The sequence below is a fragment of the Passer montanus genome, unplaced genomic scaffold, assembly GCF_014805655.1.
Source record: "Passer montanus isolate IOZ18808 unplaced genomic scaffold, ASM1480565v1 scaffold1, whole genome shotgun sequence".
Lineage (NCBI taxonomy): Eukaryota > Metazoa > Chordata > Aves > Passeriformes > Passeridae > Passer > Passer montanus.
Window position 1 is genome coordinate 441,388 of NW_024356504.1, and position 25,161 is coordinate 466,548.

Below are 25,161 nucleotides of genomic sequence, written 5' to 3' on the forward strand. Positions count from 1 at the left end.
TGGTATGTTATGAAAAAGATGCATTTGGAAACCCACTTGACTGCATATACTTCAGGCCCTGAAGAAACTGAACAGATTCCATTATAAAAGTTGCTTGGAAACAATTCATTAGGGACACATTTCTACCTTCAGTGATTTTAGCGAGACAGAAGATTCTCAACTGTTAAAATAATTTAAAAATCAATAAGCATTTTACAGTGTTAACTTAGGTACCACATTTCTCTCTTCCCAAGGCTGCAGTGTGCTGGGATCCACCTGTACAGAGAAGGAATTGGGAAAAGGAAAATAAAGAGCCTGAAGCTGACAAAATATGATTCTTTTTCCTTTCCCCTTTCTTTTTATTACCCTTATGTTTTAATGCTAATATAAAATATTACAATATAAATTCTCTTTAGCATTTCATACTTTTGGGGAGTTTTGTCCCTCATTACCATTTTCATTAGTGAGCAGGGTAATATTGTGGAATTCTTTCCTTCTCTTCATTCTCCTCACTACTCTCTCAAGAATTAAAATACATCCAATTTTAAAGTAAACACATTTTGGATATTTCAGGTTTGGATTTTTCATCAAATCAAAAACCCCCAAGAGTCTCTTGAATAAATAAATTCAGAGGAACAAAAAAAGGACAAAATCTTGAAAGATAACGAAATTGAGAAATTAAGGATCTTTGTTTTCAGGTGCAGTAAGGTCACTCCAAGAAGCGCCTCCTGCAGGTGTTACCTCCAGTAGCTCCTTCAAGCTGCGCTGTGGCCCCCTCACAAGCTGCCTGTGCTCCCTCAGTTTCTTCATCCTGAGACTGGCTCTGGGCAGCTGCTGCCTGCAGGCTCCTTCTCCTTTGCCAGATTTCCTCTGCTTCCTCTTGGTCCTGCAGTTCCCCTGCCTCAGCCTCCTGCGCCTCCTCCCGAGGTAACTGCACGGCGGGCAGAGAACCGGCGGCGCTCGCAGGCTCCTGCGCTTCGGCAGCCGGCTCCGCCGCAGCTGCCTCGGGGGCACAGGCTCCTTCCTCCTCCTCCTCCTCCTCTTGGGGAGAGAAGGCTGGAGTCTCGGGAAACCTGGCGCTCTCGCAGGAGGAGCAGCGCATCTCCACGGAGGAGCGCCGCACGGTCGCGCTCTCGTTGCAGGAGCTGTCGGCCCCCTCGGCGTCGCTCTCGCCCTCGGGCCGGGTGCTGGCCTCGCTGACGCTCTCGGTGCGAGCCGGGTCGCTCTGCTCCGTCTCTGAGGACAGCTGGGAAGGCTCCGAGCCTTGGTCAATGGACTCGGTTTCGCTGACGCCCCTTCTGCTCCCACCTGCGGCTTCAGCCGCTGCCGACTCTGCAGTGCCGGGAGGCTGCTCTGCCTCCGGAGGGGCAGAGGACTCGCTGCCAGCCTGCTCTGCTGCGCCTTCAGCCTGAGAGCCCTGCAGGCTTTCGCCTCCTTCCTCTGCAGGTGGCAGCTCTGGGGGAGACTCTTCCTGGTCATCAGCTGATGGCAAAGGAGCATCAGGGGCCGAAACCCTTTCACTCTCAGCAGGCCCCGGCACTACCTGATCTGATGAGGAACTTACTTCATTTCTTTCAGTGTTTCTGGTAGCACCATTAAGCATTACTAAACCACCATCATCTTCCAAAGACGGAAAACCCAGGTCTTGATGCAGCTCATGCTCCTCTTCATCTGAGTCAATGTGAAGCATAGCATTAAGTCTTGTGTCAGTAGGGAAGCTACTCCTCAGTTTTGGGGAGGCTCCTCGTGGACGGTCCCCAGAGGAAGATGTCCCTGGCCTGGGATGGTTATTGTGTTCTATTGCATCGAGATAGTCATTTAGTGAGTCCTGGCGACCTCTGGGAGGAGATGATCTTGAACCACCAGAGGTCAGCTCATCCTGGTCTGTCTCCAGAGTCCTACTAGTCCTTAAAGAATGTCTCAGGATTGTGTCTCCAGAAGACTCCTCAAAGACTGGGCCATTGGAACACACCGTGGATGTATCGTGATGTCCTGCTGGCATGTCCTCATCATCAGAGGGGCTCCCCAAGTCTCCATTTACAGAGTTGGTTCCTAGCAAAGTCCCAACTGTTTCTGGTGAAGCATCTGCAGACAGAAAGACTGAATGTAAAACAAAGAGCAAGAACACATAGTTCATTCTACTTAAATTATCTAAAAATACACACCCTTGAAGATGCTTCCTTACTTCAATCAGAAAACTAAGGGAAAAACTTCAATCAAAGTAACAGAGGCATCTACAGTGTTGGAACAAGTTACAAAATTGTCTCTGTGTAAGTGTATATACTGTTTTGTAGGATATAGAAAAATAAAGAGGTTTGCAGTATGACATTAAATTATTCCCATTTTGCTTTCAAAAAACAGAGCATTGCCAAACATAACATGAGAATCATAAACAGATTCATTTAGAATCCATCCAAAAAAATCAAAAACAATATGCTAAGAATGTGTTGGTGGTTCTGGAACTGCCATCTCCAAGGCAGCACCTGCCATACCCAGATTTTGAATCCCAACAGAAAAAAATCTATAGTAGGGGGACCATACACTAATGAGAAAGTATATTATGTCCTCAACAACAGAAAAGCCTAGACACAGAAATACAAAGAAACTCTCTCCATACAACTATCTGGAGATCAAAATAATTGACAAATTCTCACCTTCGTGAACAGAAGATGTGATTTCCACTTTGAATTGGAGATACCCACTAACATGATCAGCTGGGAGCCTTCTGCCAAGATTATAGCTGAGAACCTGGTCTCTGCCAAATCAAAAATATTGGATTTTTAAAATTTTTGCTGGCTTCATGTTTTCAGTATTTAATTCCTATTATGGTCTTAAAATCGGCCACATACTCCGGTTTGCATGGAAAAGCACAAACACCAACAATGGTGTAAAATACCTTTTGTTAATGGAAAAAGCAGCCTAAAAACCTATGTTTGATCTATTCCAAATACAGATTGTGCCCCACCAATTCCTATACATCTCTACATGTAAGTTCTAAAGAAATCAAACTACAAAGATTCCTCTCTCCTAACCTCCTCCTATGCCCAACACAGTGTTTTATAATTAACAAAACCTTTCTGCCCCCTTGTGGTTTTTACTATGTGCAAAACATAGTAAAACATTTTTCACATTCAACGAAGCACATAGTAGTAAAGCTATTAATGCTTGAATTTATTTTTAAATACATTCTTAAGAGTTACTGAATTCAATGGGGCTCAGATTAGATTAGACACTTGCATCAGCTTGAGACTTTGGATAAGATCCCAGACTGCACATTTTTATTAAGGTACAGCCAGAAATCACAGCCCAGATCCCCTCAGCACGGCTGGGACAGCTGAAAGAAGAAGAGGGAGCTACTAAAGATCTCCACAGGAAATTATTGTTATTTATACAAATAATTTGGTACTGGTATAAACACCTCTCCTTTACTTGGAGCACTTCTACTATAAAATAAAACAAATGCAGCTATTACTGAAATAAGCTGCAGCAGTCTGCATAAACTTTTAGGGGAAAAAAAAAAGCCCTGAGTGGACAAGCAGCTTCCCCTCTCCAAGCTGCTCCAGGGCCCACAGGATACCAGATCTCTGCAGCAGCTTTTCCAGGACCTGTCACAGATTCCTCATTCTGTACTCCAAGTACAAGTCATCCATTAGACATCTGAGGTTTCCAGTTTTTACATAAGTTTTATATTACTCCACAGCATTTAAGAATAGAGGAAGCCATGCTATGAATAATGCCTTCTCTGTATTCAGCTGAATCAATTCTAGATGATTCTCATGCTCGTTTATCATGTTTTCCAGGAGATTAAAAGCCACTGGTCGTTTCATTACACAAACTTGTGAGCTCTGACTACAGCTAAAACTGGGGCAGAACTTATCTACAAGTGGCTGGCTCTGGATTTCATCTTTTCATTCCTTAAGAATCATCCCTGACATCACCAAAATGATGGTGTTATACTTGCTTGACCAAAAATTAAAAATGCAAGAGCATTAGCAGTTATAATTGTGTATTTGGTACATTTCTCCTTCACATCTACATTAACCACTACTTTACTTTGCAAAATCTTTGGTGAAATATTGTCTATCTTTACACAAAAACTGAAAATGGACAGGTATACTACAGAAGAAGAGGCAAAAGATTTAATGTCAGTTCTAACAGAGGTATGGCAAACCAACAAATACCCACTTAATACATATTTCTTATACTGCCTCTCCTTTCCTAAAAAGATTTGATATATCAAATATACAGAACTGAAATTCAGAGAACAAAACAGGAAATGTCTTCCAGATTAATGTGTGAAAAAGCAGAGGTGAGAACTGATGAACACTGCAAACTGGTAATTTCCACAAATCACAGCACCAGGAATCCCAGAGCAGAGAAACATTTTGCTGTTTAGCAAGGAAATACACACCCTGCACTAGGTTTTAAAACCAGCCTGGATCATGGTGTTATTTTTGAGTGTGCAGGAGTGTGCAAATTTGTTAGAAAAAGCTGCTTGTTCAACCAAACACAGTATATTGAAACTCAATGTGAGGCACTTAGAAAAGTTGTATTGTGTATATACCTGCACTGTTCTTGGATACCACTACAAAACAAATGGACAGGCTTTTTTAAAAATGTTTTTAATAAATTCTGTGTCAGAAGGTATTATCAAAATCTTAAGCTACTCTTACAATTTTATTCTTCCTTTACTTAGCAGTGTAGACAACACTTTGAAAACATAAAGCTGAAAACTGTTTTCAAATTGAATTTGATTTTCTCCCCTTATGCAACTTATTACTTTGAGGGGAATATCTGTGGAAAAGGAGGCCAGTTTGTATAAGTGTCATGACACTGCCGTGTCCTTAAGCTTTAAAGCAGAAAATATGTATTTAATTTCACCATGATTCTTCATGGGCCTAATCTTGTGGCTTTTTTAATTCAATGGAGACACTGATTTTAGCAAACTTAGAGGCAGGGCCTTTAAAAAAGGCATGCACAACAGGTGAATTTTGAGTCCCATCACTGAGCTATTCATAATGACAGGCAATTTTAATTGTGTAGTACTAGAAGCACTCTGAAAATAAGGGGTTACAGCCTTGAAGTTCTGGCCAATTCATTGAAGGGAACTGATTAGTTCACTGATTAGTGAACTGACAATTAAAAAGACTTCAGCTGTACAAAAAGTCAGTCAATTACACCTGCTTGTTCTAAATAATTTGCACACAACCATGTAACACTATGAAAATGCCTTGCTTCTTGACTAGCTAGCCCTTCTTGTGAATAGCATTTTTTATGAAAAGAAATTAGGCTGAAAGAGAAAGACACACATCAACACAAATGTGGGTACATGTATTCAGGACAGAGCTAGAAACATTGCCATTTTCCAGTCCATCCATAAAGTTATTAAAATTACAATGTATTTCTTCGTACAGATGTAGCAAAAATTTGATGGTCTGTACCAGTAAGCCAGAAAAGCTGTTCTTTGTTCTCAGTATCCTAGATGCTGAGTCCTGAGATGCTGAACAGAAGTTAGCATTAAGAATGTATTCATTTACCCAATTGCATGTCTCTCCAAAAGTCTCTGAACGGGTATGGTTAACTTCCCAAGGAAGCGCTTGATGATCGGACGACTCTTGGCAAATTTGTCTTTAACCTCAATTTCCAGGACATCTGTTAGAAGTGCAACAAAAGAATATTTCTGGAAGGAAAGAACATATTTGACACCATATCAATACACCTTTATTCAGAAAGAATGTACTTAATTACTACTAACGTGCAGCGAACTCCAAAAGTAATGACTGATGACAGCAGTTTCCACATGGCAAAATAATGTCATCATTTATTAAAGAATTTTTGCATATGTAACTAGCTTTTTACTGTTCCCCATTCCCTTTCACAGTTCCTTGAAAAGAATTGCTCAGTAAGAAACTGCACTGGATAAAAGCACTTTCAGGGTCTATGTCAGAAAGTAGAACACCATGCATCCTACTGCTTGCTTCTATTTGCATAGGGGAAAGCAAAAAAAGAAGGAATCCTGGCTGTACTCTGCCAGGTCCATGCAGGAGGCAAATGTTAAGCAAGCATATTGGTGGACACACACATATACATACAGTGAGATGATAAATTCCCCTTAGGAAAACAAGTTTAAGAAACCAAAATTTGTATTTGTCATCAAGATTTTAAAACATTCCAAATAAGTGAGCAAAGTATGGCATAACCTACTCAGAAAAAACCACCTGTGCACAATGCCTAATACACATGTATTGGTTAGGTAGCCAAAGATATATTGAACAATGAACAGTAGGAGAAACAGCTCTTCACTTCAGCTGTCGGCATCAGATAAACATCTTCAAAACAACCAATTAAACTGGGTCAGGAATAAAACACCTTCCTCATGCTGAGAAACTGTCACAACTGGGTTCCTCTAATAAACAGAACTTAAAAATGTGTCACACTCAGCTTGCTATAATATTGCAAATTACTTTGCAGAAAGTATTAGGTGTAAAACAGGATCAATCCTGCACCACTAGGACAGAATACATAATGGGATCATAACTGCTGTTGTCAGAGCATTGCTAAAGGGAAGATCCAGCAGCTAAAGCAAGCTAATACAATGTGTGCAACACTGAACATTATCTCTTTTCTAATAAGCTTCAAAGCCAAGGAGAACTGGAGGAGGACAAAAAAGGGACAAATTCTTCCTAGCTTCTGGATAGATGGACAAACAGACAGACAGACAGAAAGCTAAAGAATCAGTGCAGAGATCCAAACTTTGGTTTTTTAAAAGATTTTAGGACTATTCACATCTACAGTCTTTCCCACAACCAAGCACCCCAGGGCAGTGCTAATGCTGGCCCTGCTCAGTTCTGCTTTACTGTTTGTTTGCTTTATGATTTGTGGAAACATTTCCCAAAGCCTACTCAATTTTCATCTTCCCAAAGAATACATTAACATTCACCACAGCACAGGCTTGCCACTCTTGAAAGGGCTATGGATGTGTGTCATCAGTTTCACTTTGCCACATAAACATTTATCTTCAAAAGCACAGACTTGGCTCTCCTGCATTCAATGACAGCTCTGGGACTGATTTCCTTCCATGGGATGTGCACAGTTTAACCAATATGAAGACGTTTGGCAAACTGGCTTCTGCTAGACTCCTGTTTGCCCCCCTTGCTGAGTGCTGCTCTAACACCTTCCTGGGTTTGCCTTCCTGCAAGGTGTAGCTTGCAGAGGTAACACCAAAGAGTATCTTCTTAGCCTGACAAAAGTGAAAATTTGTCACCTGCTATACAACACAAAAACACCATTTACAAATGAACAGTTGTTGCAATCACTGAGCATAAATGTTCATGTAGTGTAACTTCTCTTTAAGAGTCATCTCACAACATATAATCCAATTTTAATTAATTTATTTTTGCAGTTTGAAGAAATCTACAGGGTGGCTAAGTAAGTTCAGCCTTTTTTTAGCAGAGAAGGGAATGAACTGCCAGCAGTTTAAATACTCAGCTTTAAGATGCAGACAATAACTGCTTCTATCCACCAACAGGGTTCCTAAAATTACTAAAATTTCTGTGTCACTTGAAATAACTAGCTACAAAATAAGCTCACAGCTTTCAGAGAGTAAGGCATGAGGAGAAAATGCAAGCCCGGCAGACAGCTCCCAAAAGGGATACATTACCTCTCTGTGCCAAACAGGATTAGTTGTGTTACTGATGATAGTCGACCTTCTTTCCTGGCCATGGTGAGCAAACGTAGGAAATGTACTTTTCTTGCCCGGCTGAATGGACATCTTTAGATAAGGATCAGGGTTGAAGAACATGCCTTTTTTAAGTCCAGCTGCTCTAATATCTATAAAGCAAAACAAGAAGAAAGGAAAAAGGAACTGAGTAAATTAAAGCTAGTTCACAAAGTAGTGTATTCCTAAAATATTACCCAGGAAATCAATTCACCACAGATTACTAAATAAAGCAACTTAAAACTACTCACACATTAACTGGATCCAGTGTACAGCAGGAAATCAAGTGTTTTCCCAAAAGAATATAAGGAAGAAAGGTATCAACATCCTCATTTACATTTGAGCCTCCACTTATTTGTAAAACAAAAACATAAACTTGTATCTCACCTACAAATACTTTTCTCAGTAAGGTATCTAAGGTATTTCCACTCAAATTAAAAAAGAAACCCCAACAGAAACAGCCCAAAATGAATGACACAGTACTTGTTTTGTTTCTGGGTGAGGAGAGGAGATTAAAAACTGTATGGAAGGTAATGCAGTGAAAAGACACTTTCCAAAAGTTCAGTCTTTGAGAAATGTAAGTAACCAAGTCTGCTCTGGAATATGATGCAATTTTCTTGCAACAGAGCAGCTAATCCACTTCACATAAAGGGAGGCCAAGTTTTCTGAAAAGGCTTCTTTCTTCCTAGGGAAACCTCAGTGCTGCTGCCCTCACAACTTAGAACAATAAATAATAATTTCCTCAGAAGCATATTGTCATGAATAAGGACTTCAATGACAGTGCAAGCTTCAGCAACAAGAAAAATAAAGAGGTGCTTTTTAATATAATATTAGATTTTAAATTTAACTGTAAAATATTTTTCTGTTTCTCTGTAGGTTTGCTGAGGCACAAGACTTGTCTTTTTCCATTAAGTACACCAGTATGCTGCATGCAGCAATGCAACTGGCACATACAGTTTAGACATGCAGCAGAATTCATTCACTGCTCTAAAATTAAATGCCATGCCTGTGGATTTCGTAAAAAAAAAAAAAAGAATCCTACCCAATATTCAGAATTAAGCCACACAGCAGAAACACAATGAAATAGCCATGTGTAAATGAACAACCCAAAAACATTACAGGACATGTGTCACAAGCCTATCAGTCAACACACCTTTCAAAATTATTTCATGGGACTCCTCAGGCAGAATCACAACTGTCTATTAAACAAAACAGGCTTTCCAGAATTCACAAAGCAATTACTTGTATAGTGCACTCTGTGAGTCTGTACAACCTATCAGGTCTATCTCAGGCAACTGCTGAAAGGTCACTTCAAAAAGCAGTGGATTTTTTCTGCTCTACCTCTACTATCTTTGCATGTTTTACTGTCAGCTCTTCAAGATGCAGAAGTGAATTTCATCTGCCTTTGCTCAAGCTAAATATGCTTCTGTCTCACACATGATTTCCCTGGAATAAAGTGCTAATCAATACAAGGGAAGCTGCTAGACTGCACCCCTACAGCTATTTCACTGTAGTGACAGCTTAGCTCTGTTACAAGTGAAAATTTTTTCCCTTTCTAAACCACCATTCAGCTATTGCTTTTTTCACAGTGATGTAGCCAGACTGCATTTTAGTTAGAAGTTATGATTTCCACTCTTCAGTCTGAGAGGAACTGTCCCTTGTGCAAACCGGAAATTTCCCTAAATTTTTCATGCTGAGATATATCAAATCCATTTCCTTCACTCCTGGAGATCCAGGATTCTGGCTGGTTTTCAACAAACAGAAGTTCTAAAGAAATGACATCTTTCAAGCCACTAGAGTGTGCTCCTACAGAAGCTAATGAAGAAAAGCATTCCATCTTTGATGTTATTTAGAAACAGAAACTTACTTTTTTAAAAACAATAATATGTACAACACAGAGAAGTATTGGTTTTTACCTGATAGGGTAAAGCTGACCAACTTCCTAGAGTGCTGAGCTCCAGAAGCACCTTCATCCGTGCCTTCTACTCCCATCTGAAGAGGAGAAAAAAAAAAGAAATACACCACAGAAGTTTTCATCTGCTTTGTACATGCCTGAGGATGATAACACAATTTTAAGGTACTATGCTAGGGAAGGATCTGACCAAATACTGCCTTGTGACCAGAGACAGCGTCAGCCACAGCATTAGTTTACAGCAAAATATCTATGTCACACAGTGCTAATATACCAGTAGCCCAAATCTTCCAAACAAAACATGTATAGGCTAACACACATGAAGACAATAATAATCAGAGAAAACCTGTATCTTTTACAGCTTTCCCTTCTGTAAAATAACAAACAACAGTGTGAATTTGTAATACACATCAAAGCACTGAGCTGTCCAGTGACAGCATATGTAACTTTTGTCACTTTCCACAAATAGATAATTTAGTGTGCAACAACAACAAAAAAAAAGCAAAGAGATCAAAGACAGACTAAAAAAGCTTTCAGCTCTATTAACAAAAGCTCCTTTTAAACAGAAAAGCGCATCAGACATCTAAATATAAACGTGGTCTAAAAGCTTATGCTTCACAGATTTTTGAGGTTTGGTTTCTGCTGAAATCCCTCATTAGGTAAAGCACTACTTCAGAATAAAAGTTTCTCATGTATTAATGTCCGTCTCTTTCAACTAGCAGAAGGATTTGTCTTTCAAGACAAAGGAGATGTGCATCCAGCCAAATAATCCATCACAGAGACATCAATGGAGAGATCTTTGAAGACAAATGGTTCCCTGGGTAGGCACTGCCCTCACTCCCAGGCAGGAAAGGTGACACAGAAAAAGTTTGAGCCAAACACAGAGCTGAGCGTTAATACCAGAACAAGGTCTGATCTATTGAAAGATGCAAATCAGCTGAATAAAAATGGGCACAACACCTGTGAGTGTAGATGAAGAATGTGTGGCAGCCCTGAGCAGTGGTTTGAAGTCACCAGACGGATAAATGACTTGGGAGCTGCAGCAGCCACAGGGAAGCTGCTTTGCATTCATCGAACACGCAGTCATTCCTTTTTATACTGCTTTGAGCTACTTAATAATATCATTTCAAATACTTCCCACAATGATCAGCAAGCACACTGGAATTTCACTGGAATTAACAAGCGTGTGGATTTCTCCAGACAAAGCAATGAGGAAACAGCCATGATGTTGGGGTCTGACATCCCCGTGGGCCTCAGCGGTCTCGTGAGGGGACACACCGTGTCAGCAAGCACTGCCACTCACCAGCCAGTCCATTCCCTTCCGTCACTGCTGGCTTCATGGGCACTTCTCACCTCTCAGGGCAAGACAAGTCTCACCACAGCGCTCAGAATTGTCACTTTTCCACCCAGCATGACATTATTATGCCAGTGATTTTATACGGATGCGTAAGTAGTGACAGGTGGTAGCAAAATTATGAAGGCATCAAAAGCAATGGGTTAATTCCAGCTGGATCAGCATCCCCTTGTCTACAGACAGATACCATGGAAGCAGTGAGGGGTGCATCCCACTGTGATACTAATGCTGTCCAGGCAATGCCACAGGAACGCTGCGTGTTCCAGTCTTCTCTTTTGGGCTCATTTCAGCATGCACTGTTTTCCATGTTAAAAATGTTACTCATCAACGAAGAGGCCTTTCCCATTCTATACCTATTTCTGTGCTACAATATATGATATATATGATATCATATATATTATGATATATATAATTAATATATGTTAATAATATATTATATATTATAATATATAATATATTATTAACATATATTAATTATATATATCATAATATATATGATATCATATATATTATGATATATATAATTAATATATGTTAATAATATATTATATATTATAATATATAATATATAGAATAATATAATTTTTATTGCTAAATTTTCACATTATAGAAAACAGAATTTTCCAACAATTCAGCTATAATAATGTGAATGGTGACAGTGTTCCCTACCACTTCCATGACTTTTCTATACAACCTCTTCCTGTTCCATAATGATCTAAACAGCAGTTTCAATTCTTCTGCCCAAAGTGAAAAATTTCATCCTGGCACACACACAGAGTTTTGCAGCACAAAGGCCATGTCATCTAGTGTAATCACAGTGTTTCTGAATGCTCCATCAGGCCTTCCATTCCCCCTGAGCCAAAGTAACACAATAGAATGTTAGCTGCTTATCCAAAAATATGATGGACTGAAATACCTGGTGTGATACAGCATCAGTATGAGAAAATCCAGTAAGTAAGGAATTTATTGCACCATAAAAAAGGGGAGTGAGCACACCATTATTCTCTTATGACTTCCTCAAACAGCATTTCTCTAAGAAAAGGCAGAACCAATACCAAGAGAACCCAGTGATCTCTACTGCACAATGCTTAAGCTCAACACCAAAACCACGAAAATGCAGTGAAGTTTTAATGTTTAACAGTAGGTTTACTTACACATAACTAACCCAGTATGACATTTTTAGGAAGTATTACCTCAACTGTCATACAACATTCTCATCAAGAAAACTAACAGCTCACTATTTCTGGAAGTCTACACAGTTCATGCAAACAAAAATGTTTATATAAAATTACCCCTTCTAGCAGATGTGTGAACTCTGTACAATACCCAGGACCCCGCATTACCTTTTAAAAGAAAGAAATTCAAATACAGCAAAAGCTGGTATAAGCCTTCAAGAATTACTGTGACACTCAAAGACAGCTCTCCAGGTAGCTACCAAGTCATTAAATGCATAGTTAGATGACAGAAGTTCAGATGTCCTTTTGTTCAATGAATCTCAAAACTACTGGAGAATAACATGATAAGGTCAAGAAAATACAAAAGTTCAAGTGGTTTCTCCATTGAGTATAATCACTCTGCTTCTCAGTAATGATACAGTCCAGCATGCAGCCCATTATAAGGGTTATTTTGAGATGCATTTTTTCCACTTGCTCAAAATCAGACAACCTGTCTTTAGTTTATAAATTGATTAAAGACAGTAGCTGGCAGGCTCATTAACCATGACACATTTTCTCCTGTAAAGTATCGAGTCTGTATGCATCTGAGATGTTACTGAGATGTGACAAAGATCTGAAAATTAAATGATGCTACCACCTAGGTTTTTAATTCTAAGAGAAAGCCCACACACATTCAGTATATTGAGGTACATAGTATAGCACATTTAGTGTCAGATAACCACAGAATGCACTCATATATAACACACAACACTGAAAAAGCCCAAGATCAGAATAAATGCTATGAGTCTGAGTAATTTAAGTCTAGTATAGCACATTTAGTATCAGATAACCACAGAATGCACTTATATATAATACACAACACTGAAAAAGCCCAAGATCAGAATAAATGCTATGCAGCCTGAGTAATTTCTGCTTTACTGCATCCTCAACACTGCAGTTGTCAGGACACCACCCTGATTGCTGTGATCTTAAATATTTGGCAGCTAACATCAACAAATCAAATGCACTGTGAAACTTGCTGAAGCTTAGCTGAAGAAGTAACCTGTTAGATAAATTACTTGCAGCAAAAGCACCATGGTACAAGTTTGGAAGCCTTTTCTGCCACTGCTTAACAACTATTCCACGGCTATGTAAACAACTAAAAAAACTCCTCTAAAACTTAAACGAGTCTCATAACACAAATGCAGTCAGACAATACTTCTTGATAATCAGAGAATTACTAAATTTCAATGGTACAGGAACACTCAAAGAATTCAGTAATTTTTGCAAGAGCAGACTCTTGTCCAGTTTAAGTCATACTAAAAATTGCTATTTCTGCAACAGTTTCATACTGAATATTAGGAAATATTTAAGAAGTAGGAAGAAACAGAGACTCTGGACATGGTTTCAGTTATATAATTAGTGAGAAAAATTTCTCTTATGGTGTTAAATTACAGAAAACTGTAAGTAGCAAAAAACTGAATGCAAGCAAATTCTTAGCATAAAAGATTTCAGTTAAGCTCAGTGACTTTTCACTGTTATTTTATTATGAGCAATTCAAAGCCATGAAAATCACTTTCCAGTTTTTATGGTTTTGTAAGGCAGCATTTTTTTTTTTTTAAATAATTGCTGTCAATAGCAAAAATAGGAGACATTGATAGGTTGGTCTGACAGTTAACACCATCATTAGTACTATCATTTTATAAAACCTATCAATAAATCATCTACAAATATAATGAACAAATAGGCTAAACTCACCATCACAGCAGGGTTTTTCACAGTGATACATGGAGTAGTAGCTCTGAGGGCTCCACTAACACCATGGTAGTATTTAAAACAGATCTTTATTTCAGCTGAAAAGAAAACAAAAACCACATTAAAAACTTCATGACTGACCCTAAACAAAGGAGACACAGCAAAAGGGTCCAGCATTCAGTGACCTATCTTCAGAAATACTCTAACAGGACATTAAAAATAGAACTGCTGGTTATATCCTTGTTGTGTGTTGGGTCATTCTATTACTTAACAGACAAAAAATAGAACTTACCCAATTCTGCAACTTGTATTTCTGCTACTATATCATCAGCCCTGAAAAAGGTATATGAGACATTTGCCACTAGGATGATTTTTTAGGACTTTGGAAGAACGTGACGCATATCTGAAGGAAGCTGGAATCACTTTATATATCAGAACACAGGAAAGGTAAATGTTGAACTATGTTTCTGGTCCCACTGATTAAAGTTTTGTTTGCTAAACTGCATTTGCAGCAAACAAAAGAGTATTATGTTTAACTGAAGCCTGACCTCCCCTGTAGTTCCTCTGCATTCTTCCAACCAAGCAGAACAGCTATAATTATGGCTGCCCTTGATCCTGTGGGATTTTCCCTAGCTGGAACAATGTCTGTTTTCCTTCTCCATTGGGATAACTCTTCTGTGTAAGGCTGGTGAGGGTTTTACCTCTGGGTACAGAGATGGCCACAGGCAGACAGCAATGGCCAAAGGCAGGCAATTACAGCAGCCAGTTCAGACAGAGGATGTGTATGAAAGTCTTGGCAGTTCAATTCCTCTGCTTGGTTTAACAATATGTCAGTAGTCCTGAAGTACAAAACCCCAGAGTTTAGTATAAGAATTTGAGACATATATGGTATGATTCCTTGAGGTTTGAGGTATCCACTTATCCCTACCCAGAAACCCACCCTGCAAGCATGCTCAGTCAAAAATATTTATTTTTAAATTTGCTACAGTTACATATCAACATTTATTTACTATCTTCCTCTCAGAACAAAGAGGAGACACCTCAGAACAACCCTTCAAAGGAAAGTGTCTGGCTGACAGTGCCTCCAGGGAATCAGGAGGTGGAGAAGCTGCTGAGCCCACTTCCTCCTCCTCACAGATGAGTTCACACAGAGACAAAACATGCTCTATTTACCACAAGCTTTACAGCAAAATTCAAAATGCAAACAGGATTTCTAATCACCTACAAAGGTTTATGAGACTTAAAACTCATCAGGCAGGACTATGGGTTAGTTTCTTCCTGAACTGAGCAATTCTGCTTACCTACCAACAATGCTTATATCCAGGACACACAAGAATTTCTAGCTCACATAAAATCAGAGGTTCAGCACTTGCAAAATTTGGGAGGATTTATATCACGTACTGGACTCTCCACATTGTAAAATGCACTTACTAAGTAAAAAGAACTCAAGTCTGAGCATCTCTTATTCACACTGAGAACATATTATGGCTACATGAGAGCATGGTTAAGACAATGTACTATTCCAACCAAGACTTCCAATTTCCAGCTATATTACTTACTTTTATTGCCTTGCTTACTTTTATTGCAACCTAAGCCTAATTTTTCAGAGAGTTTCTGGAGCTACTGTTTATCCAGTCTGTTGTGACTCTCTTCTCACAATTCATCACTTTCAAATAGAATCTAGTAATAGAAAGGTTACCAACTGCTGGTTCTGTCCATGGAAAATCCATAATATCACAGGGGACAAATACTCTCACTTTTATCTAAAGGTACATTTATCTACAGACTGAAATGCAATACTATAAGTTCTGCATCCTCATATTTCTTTCTCTCAATGGCTTCTATGAGCATAAAGAACTTTTCAATACCTGTATATGGCTGGTGATAGAACAATGCTTGATTCAAGAAATGGATCTGACAATCTATTTCAGGTACACTAAATTAAAAAAAATACAATCTAACAAACAAAATACCAAACTTCAGGACTCATTGCTAGAAATAATTAGAAAAAGCAGAGCACTTAAACACATGACAATGAGACTTTTTCTCCCACTAGCCAGCAGAAGCAGCACTGATTCAGTTTGGGCTTTATACAGCGCTGCATTCACACATGCATTTAGAGGAATAGCAGATCAGCTGTCAGCACTGTGTCAGTGGGATTAATACAAGAGAATCTGTGCTTGAAATTCAGCACAAAATTGAAAAATGGGCTACCCACCATATGCACGCAGATGTTGGCAAAATGAGCATGGATTTGCAAGACTGGATCTTATACAGAGCAACAATACAAACACTTCAGAGAGTAAGAGACACCAAAGTGTTTTTTGGGTTTTTTTTGGCTAATAATGGTAGAAACTGCAGTTAATGTTAACAGAAGAAGAAATCTCAGAGGAACCCTGTAAGTTCAAAGCAGCTGAGGATGTTGCTTTTTTTTTTTCTTGTGTGGTGCTATCAGAAATAAAAATCTTGATTAGAAGAGGTTTTCCTTGATGACTGACAGATTCCTGACCTCTAGATCTATTGGACACAAGTATCTGTGCCTGTTCTGACAGTTACAGGTGGTGTGCTCAGATGTGTTCTAAGGCCCCATAAACACAAAGACTTCTTCAGCAGCAGTAAGTTCAATTATCTGCAAACAGGACTTCAGTACTTTGAGAAATGAGTTCAATACCATATTAACACACAGGTTTCCTCTGAACTATTCCATACTCCAAATGCACATTAGGATGTGTCACTTACAGAGTTTTCCCAGTTTCTTTCATTTCTCCTGCCACCTTTTTTTTATGTGTTGCCTTCAGGGGGAAACTGGCACTTCTCTTTTTTTCTTTCCTACTTATTCTTCCTCAACAGGTTAATGAGATTGCTTTGCATGGTATCTCTAATGAAAACAGTAAGAGCAGTAAACCCAGCAAAGGAGGTACATCTGCACCTGACCACAGGACTATTTGCTGTATTATTAAAGAAAATAAGATGCTTCAGAACACAAAAGAATTTTCATTAATGGGAAAAATTAATGTACTTTTGATACTACATGTGTCCTTTTATAATTGACATTCCTGCAGACATACAGACCACAGTAAATTCCTTCTTTAATTAAAAAGAAGCAAAAAATTAAATTGGGTGGATTTATGATTCTTTCAAAGCTATCACATGGCCATATAAAAAGTTATATATATGTTAATTAATCAGAAAACTCTGTGAAACCATAATCCCCTTCTTTTAAAGCTAATAGCTGTTACTATTTCATAACCATAGTCTTATAGCTCCATTACATAAAAATGGAATCAGGAAAGGTTTCTGGGACTCAAACATTGACATTTGAATTTCAAAAGAACACCTGCATGAAATTATAGTGCTCTTACCTCTATGGACCATATACTTTTGCCTCTTCAATAATAAAGGCATCAGTTTACACTAAATAACAGCTTGGGTTTAAAACATTACTAATTCCCCGAAGTTCCTCACTAACTATTTTTTACTGCCTTTAATACTTTACCTTTGCTCATCAAAAGAATGCTTTATTAAAGAAAGAAACTAAGAATACATAAATACATGAGAATAATCCTTGAAGAATGCATTCTTTCCAGGAGACTGATAATGCAGGAAAGCAGGTGAGTTTACTGTAAGAACAGCTTGCTCCAGACAGACCCTAGTCAAACAAAACACCTACATTAGAGATGGAATAATCTCTACTGAGAAGGGATAAGCAGACATATCTCCAAAAAGAAGTCAAATCCAAGCTGGGTTACAACAGTCTCTAGAGAAAAACAGAGCTCCAAGTTCACTGTATGGAACCTGCACAACAGCTGAAACTTCCTGGCCACTGCAGCTGAGTGCCCAGAAGGTACTTGGGCTGAATCCATGGCTCTCTGCAGACAGAAACATATGTCCTCAACATTCACTGGGGAAAAAGCTGACAGCACAGTAACTCATTGGAAAAATATGAGAGCATGTTCTGCAAAACTTATTTAAGAAAACTAGAGCAAATGAAGTCACTCACATTCACGCTTTACAAAGCTATAAGGGAGATACAATCCATGCAAAAGAAACTGTGTTAAATCCCATTTCTTACCATCTGAACCTGACAGACAGCTGCAAATATTTAGCACTCCCGCCTGTTGAACTTTTCTGTAGGGTGACAATTCACTGAACTCAACATTTCTGTTTGGACATTTAGCATTCTCTTCTCTGCATCACTTTCAGTGTGTGCATTTTTGATTGCTTCCTACTGGACAGTAGCAAAGAGCAGCAGAATGCAAGGGTCAAAGCTGGCAGCCCTCAGGTACTTGCCATCTCTCTCAGCAGGTGTATCACAGAATTTATTTTACAGGAACATTAGGCAGGCCATCTACAAAGTGACTTACAGAAAGCTTTTCAGCTAAAGTAGGATCAATAACAGAAAATGCTTATGTCCCAGTGGTCTCTCCATCTAACTTGCTTCAAAGGGTATGTGGACAAATGTTTGTTCAGGTAACAGAGCATCCCTATCCTCACCAGCCCCACACACTTTGCTGTCACCAGAGATTCTTATTTACAGTCATGAGCACTGACTATTATGCTCCAGTTTGGCAAAGTATTTAACTACAATCTAACCTCTAAAACAAAACACTGGGGTATTATGTGCATAAGGAAGTCAACAAAGCCTGCCACAAATGTAAAAAATACAAGACTTGATCCTGTTTCAGTTATTTTTGATACTCAAAAATAGCTGTTAAGAGACAACATAGAAAAACAGCAGAAGAATAATAGAAGTATTTCTAACTCAGTGAATATGTCTATAAATAGAGTAGGGACAATAACCATGAGTCCCCAGACAAACCACTGAAAGGGCACTGGTTGCAGGGCACTGCACAGATGAATGTTCCAGGCTCAGAACAATTCCATGTGAGAAAACCATGACCTTTACAGAATCTAACTGGTAAATTTTTAAATAGTAAAAATATAAAGATTGGATACAAGTAATGAACTACATTCATAGAACATTCATTAACACTAACCATTATGGTCAAAACCACTACTAAAAATAAACTCTGTTCATACCTCTAGTTACAACGAGTCCTTAAAAGCTAAAAGTATATGAAGTTCAATTATTAAACTGGTATTTTTTTCCTTCAATATCTATCAGCATTTAACAAAAAAGAGAGCTGTGAGTCTGCTTTGCTAACTACAAAGTAAGGCATTTCAGTCCTAATACACTATTTTTGCAAAAGTTGTAATTTCATGGAAATACCAAGAATTTCCACAAAAAACCTCACTTTTAACATGATACCAGTGCAATGCAAACACATATATTACCACGTTTTCTGAATATATCTCATAGTCTGCTCATGTTCTTACTCATGGGAGATGAACAGATCCAGAGCTGCCCAGCTGAGAAGGACATGGGGGGAGCTGGTGGAGTAGAGGCTGGACATGGCCCAGCCATGGGCACTCCCAGCCCAGAGAGCCAAACGTGTCCTGGGCTGCATCCAAAGCCCGTGGGCAGAGGGCAAGGCAGGGGATTCTGCCCCTCTGAGATCCCACCTGGAACCCTGCAGCCGGCTCTGGGGCCAGCACAGGAGGGACAGGGACCTGCTGGAGTGAGTCCAGAGGAGGCCAGCAAGAGATTGAAGGAATGGAGCACCCCTCCTATGAAGACAAGTCTGAGAGAGTTGGGTTTGCTCAGCCTGGAGAAGAAAAAGCTCTGAGGAGAATTCACTGCAGCCTTTCACTACTTGAAGGGAGCTTATCAAAAAGATAAGGAAAAATTTTTTTACCAGGGACAGTGGGTAATGGTTTTAAACTAAAATAGGGTAGATTCAGATTAGACATAAGGATGAAACTTTATACAGTGAGGGTGGTGAAATGCTGGCATACATTGCCCAGAGAGGTGGTAGGTGCCCAATCCCTGGAAGCACTCAAGATCAGGTTGGATAAGGATCTGAGTAACCTGACCTATTGAAGATGCCACTGCTTATTGCAGGGGAGTTGGACTAGAGACCTTTAAAGGTCCCTTCCAACTCCAACTATTCTGTGATTCTATGCCACAAACAAGATTTTAGTTCAAAACACACTGCATCTGTGCAGTCACTGCATCCAAGTATCACAGTGTGGCACCAGAAGTAATTTAACCACAAACATCCCAGGGGGGATTTGGAAATGATTGATGTGACAAGACTGGCAGTCTCTGGATGAATCCCAACAGCTGCCACTACGGATTATTGCTCACAGCATAAAGCCATAGCACTGGTAAAGAAAATATATGCAAATCAATGTATTTCTATTCTACTGACAGTAATGACTATGACATCAAACAGTATAAATAACAACAAAGGTAGATAAAGTAGGTGAAGGTGCTTCTTGTGGACCCTGTAATTAACACTCATGAGACCAAAACTACAACTCATAAATACAAGGCCAATACAGTCTCAAAGCAGGCTCTGAGCCTAAGCCCATGCTAATAAACCAGGCAGGACCATGGCAGAGAATCAGGAGTGAGCACATGCCCATCCATAGTGCTGAACTGTAACCACTCCCCTGCTTTACCTACTGGGATATGTACAGCTTTTCACTTCTGGGCACACTGCATATGGAAGTGCATAAGCACCAGTTACCTGCTGCATGGCAGTGACTGTCCTATGCTGATGACCCTGCCATGGCATCTCCACCATGACCTGTCCCCTCCCTGTACTGCAGAAACCTGACTTGGAAGCTGCAGATTATGAATGAACAGCAGCTGTTACCAGCTAGTCCCAAATAAAACTCGGGCTTCTTCTCATGTGTTTTTTCTATCACCAGCTTTCCTATGGATCATTTCACTCCATCTTTCTGTTACCACTGTTCTCCATATGGAATACCAACACCATCCACTCTATATCCAACAGTACCCCAAAGGGAGCCACTTCATCCCAAGCTCACAGACTGCTATACCCAGAGAAACACTTGCCATCTGAAATAATTCCTGGGGCAATTGAAACTCTCTTGCACCATAGAGTAAAGTGGTAAGTAAGGAGAGTAAAGGCCCTAATGTACTTAGAAACCTGAACAGCCTGATGCCATGCTAAATACCAGATGCCCATACTAACTGCAAAAGCATTAAGCTGTATGGCACTTTCCCACTACTGCTACCTGTTTAGGATAATACTCCTTGAACTTGTTTCCTTTTACAGGAGGATGACAATTGTAGAGCTGTGTTTAGCAATCCTTCTGTAGTTTACACACCAAAAAAAGCCTGATGGAGCCATCCAGTGAGTCATTGTTTTCCTTCACTCACATTTTAGCAAGCCTCAGAGCAGGATGTTTGAAAGCCACCTCTGCTATGTGAGGAAACAGCATACCAGGCATATTGATCCTCAAACTCACCTTCTTGAATGTCTAAAATGACTGAGTTCCCATTCATGCCTACAAAGCACTTTTGCTCCTTCCCCAGTGAAAAGCAAGAGGAACACCTGGCTCTGTACTGGCTGGCTCTGCAGTTCAGAGCCACTCACACTGTCTCAAGGTGACATCTTAAGGACACTGGCTGTATGTGATGGTGAGCTGGACTTGGTATTCTGCAAATATTTTCCTTCTCCTCTGCACAATATTTCCTCCCTCCCCTTCCTCAGCCCCTCCCCTCAGAAGCTGCTCGTTTTTCTGGAATACATTAAGTTCATTTCTCTTTATTTTACTGTTGATTCCTTTGATTCTCCCTTCCAGGGCAGAGCCTACAGAATTTTTGTGCTGATTTTTGTCCGAGGCAAATAGAGTTTTCTTTGATCATCCTTGTTTTGCTGATTTTGGATGCTTTGAGGGGAATTAACATCTGTTTTTAGTATGAAGAGGAAACTCTCCCCTCCCTTCTTTCTGCAGGTTGCTTGATCTGAATAGAGCAGATGGCAAACTATGCCTTTCCATGTTACTTTCTTGGAAAAATAGGAGATATTGAATCCCCAGGGAGGGATTTTTAAGAGGAATAAATTAAGTGATCATAACACTGAGTTACAAGACTACAGACACACAGTAATGTGAAATTCAGAAAAATGTTTATCCAAGTCTACCTTTAAACATAAGCATAAATTTGAGAGACCTTGGTGAAACTATAAATAAGTTTATAATTATGCTCATGGAAAAACAGCTTCCTAAATTAATGCATAAAATGTTTTTCTTAAAAGACACAAATCTTTTTGCAGGAGTCCAAGGCTTAACCCAGCTGACTCCCACTGACTAACATTAATGCAATTAAATGGAAATACTCCTTCTGCATGAGATTTGTTTGCATATGGCTCATTAGCAATGCTATAACTCTCTGCACTTCACCCTCCAGAGATGTTACTGGTGAAGAGATACACAATGTCCCTAGGCTGTGACAGTGCCAGGGAAAACCCACATCCAGAGCCTCTGGTTTAAACGCATGCTGACTGAGCACAACTCATTATCCAACATTAGCAACTTACATTCCTTTTCTTCCCAAAAAAACCATGACAATTTTACGCCACTTTTGAGTGCAAATCCTAAAGGATTATTGTAGTTACTTAGCATAACTCTGTTAATGAGCATCATCAATTCTCATTGCCAAAGCAAGTTCAATGCTTCTCAGACTTGCAGAAAACATTCCCTTCCTCTCCTTGAGTACAGGTAGAGAAAGGAACTGCAATCATGTAGGTTTCACAGTATAGAGCAGGGAACCTGCAATCATGTAGGTATCACAGTACAGAGCAGGGAACCTGCAACCATGTAGGTATCACAGCATATAGGTGGCAATTAAGTACTGTTCCCCTCTACTTGGTACTGGTGAGGAACACTGTGTCTAGTTTTGGGTCCCTAGGTTCAAGAGCATGGAGAAAATGGAGAGTGAAAAGCAGAGGGCTACAAAGGTGGCTGGATGGATAAAATGTGACACATGAGAAAAGGCTAAAGGAGTTTGCTCTGTTTAAAAATGAAGAGTGAAGAGCAGAGGGCTACAAAGTGGCTGGATGGATAAAATGTGACACATGAGAAAAGGCTAAAGGAGTTTGCCCTGTTTAGTCTCGTGAAGAGGAGGTTAAGGCAAGACAAATGTTATATCTCTACTCTTTCCAGTTCTATCAGAGATTTTAAAAGGGGCAGTGGCCCCAAATTTAAGCTACAGCCATTCATATTGGATGTCAGAAATCTTTTTAGATGGAACAATACTGCAGCAATAGAACAAGTTACCTAGAGCACCCACAACATCTCTGTCCTTGAAACCTTCCAATAAAAACCACACTTGAGCAGGTCAAATGCTAGTTCCAGCTGAGAGCAGACTGGATGCAACGAGTGTTCCTATGCTGTAGCTAGTCTCCAATTGAGTTTAGATTGATCCATTTACACATTTTGTTCATGCTGGTCCCCCAGACATTGACCCCCTTATGGACCTGCTGCTTCAGAAACTCAGGGATACTGCTAACAGCCTGCTGAAGTCATTACTGTGAGGAGTAAATACAATAAACCCCATGACCTGTATCTCATATATTTTACCTCTCAGCAAAGATATTTCTAAACATAAGAAATATACATCTGGAGAGCTTCTTCCCAAATTTGGAAAACAATAGTGGATTAAAGCATCAGAAATACCTTAAATCTAATAATCTGGCACACGTTTACTGATAACGTTAGACTCCTCATTTGTCTCTCCCTCTTGCTGTGACATTAGGATCATGTGCAGTGCTAGACTGAGAGACAAATCATATCTGCACCACAACAGAAGAAGAAGGTTAACAGGGGAGGTAAGTTTGGCACAGGCTGGGCAGTGCCAGGTCTGCAGGGCATGGTAAGAACCCCCCAGCACAGCTCTTTCCACACCTGGCCTGGCACAGTGACAGCATGGCTGTACCTGGAGGCTGCAGCCACCTGCTGCGTTTGCCCCTGCTGTGATCTACCGAGCTGAGGAACAGAAAAGAAAAGGAAAAGAGCAGCTGCCTGTAGTTGCATCAGTGTTGCTTCACCACCTGTAAGTTACAAGGAAACATGGTCACAGATCTGTGGACACCTCTCGTTTAAAAAGTGGAATCAGAAATTCGGTAACATGTTTCAGTGCAGTTTTTGACCTCTCACTAGAAACACCAGTGTCACTGGGACATATTTATCTACCATACTATGTGCTATAGCAACATATGCTCATAAACACTCCCTTTACAGCTCTCAGCTGCTGCACAATTGCTTGTCTCTTGTTCATTGTATGGCAGCAGAGCTGTTTGTTAGTGAAGCTCACCATGACTGAAGAACACACATCCTGCACTTCCCTTCAGCTGACTGTGACGTGCAGTTAGTTGCAAAGTACAAAGTCGGCTGCAGCTGGTTTTAAGTCCAAACTAGTAGTACTTGAAGCATCAGTTTGGGTTACTCATGTGAACTGGAAATATTATTCAATAGTCTCATCTCAATAGACTTTGGAGCAACACATAACCAGCTAAAAGATACAAACATCCTTGAAGTCAAACTGCCCGTATTGGCAACAATACTGACGGAGTTCATGTACAAGAAAGATGAGGCAATGAATTTTGCCAACAGACATTTTAATCTGCTTTAATATACCAGTGTCTTTGGCACCAGGGAAGTTAATTATCTTTATTATTTTCTTGAGCATTGTCTTCAGTTCAATCATTGTAATGTAATGAACTCCTGAAATGGAATTTAATTTTATACTATTCAGGCCCCTTTTCTTTTTTTAAGTGTGTTGTTTAACACATAGGGCAACTTGGCAAGATTCAATGATGAGTTCTACAAAAGGAAGCTTTAATATGTATTTTTAGTAGAGGGCATACAACACCTCTCGAAATACATGTATTACTGTGCTATCAGTTAATTAGAATAAAAATTTCTGCCAAGACCTACAGTAAGCAGCACTGCAGTGCTTTACTTCACTGCAGTGAAGTAAAGAGTGGGAGTATTTTTATTTTTTTTAACTTATGAAAGAGGTTTCATTACTGCGAGGCTAAACAGGTGGTAGAGCAACTCAGAGCTCTTCTGGGACTGATTGCCACTTTGATGCTTGGCACATCAGAGTTTCCAGAAAGCTCTGATACAACGTCCTATGATTAGAACCTCAGTTTCTTTACAGATCATATGCTTCATATAGTAGGATAGCATAGTTTCATCCAAAAGGAAAAAAAAAAACAAGAAAAAAACCCAGCCCACAGCAGAGTAGCTCAGCTTCCTATAAATCCTGGTTGTCTGAGGGAGTCATGTAGCTCTTCAGTTTGAAGTTTGATTACCAACACAGCAGTCAACTACCAACACAGTTCAACTGAAGGCTTTTTATTTCAGTCACATAAAGACTCTCAGTATTTCCAAACTGCCCAGTGGATTTTTC

The 25,161-nt window shown here is 39.6% G+C and overlaps 1 protein-coding gene across 2 annotated transcripts in view; it reads right to left on the minus strand.

Annotated features, from left to right (window-relative positions):
* The window catches only part of HECW2 (HECT, C2 and WW domain containing E3 ubiquitin protein ligase 2), a 105,415-nt gene that overhangs the window by 52,583 nt on the left and 27,671 nt on the right, over positions 1-25,161 (minus strand). For both annotated transcript variants that reach the window (XM_039699961.1, XM_039700061.1), the window contains exons 3-8: positions 13,875-13,969; positions 9,613-9,688; positions 7,640-7,809; positions 5,517-5,659; positions 2,634-2,734; positions 721-2,064 (exon numbers count right to left, since the gene is read on the minus strand). In XM_039699961.1, coding sequence (XP_039555895.1) covers positions 721-2,064; positions 2,634-2,734; positions 5,517-5,659; positions 7,640-7,809; positions 9,613-9,688; positions 13,875-13,969 — 1,929 coding nt within the window. The remainder of the gene's footprint in view (positions 1-720; positions 2,065-2,633; positions 2,735-5,516; positions 5,660-7,639; positions 7,810-9,612; positions 9,689-13,874; positions 13,970-25,161) is intronic.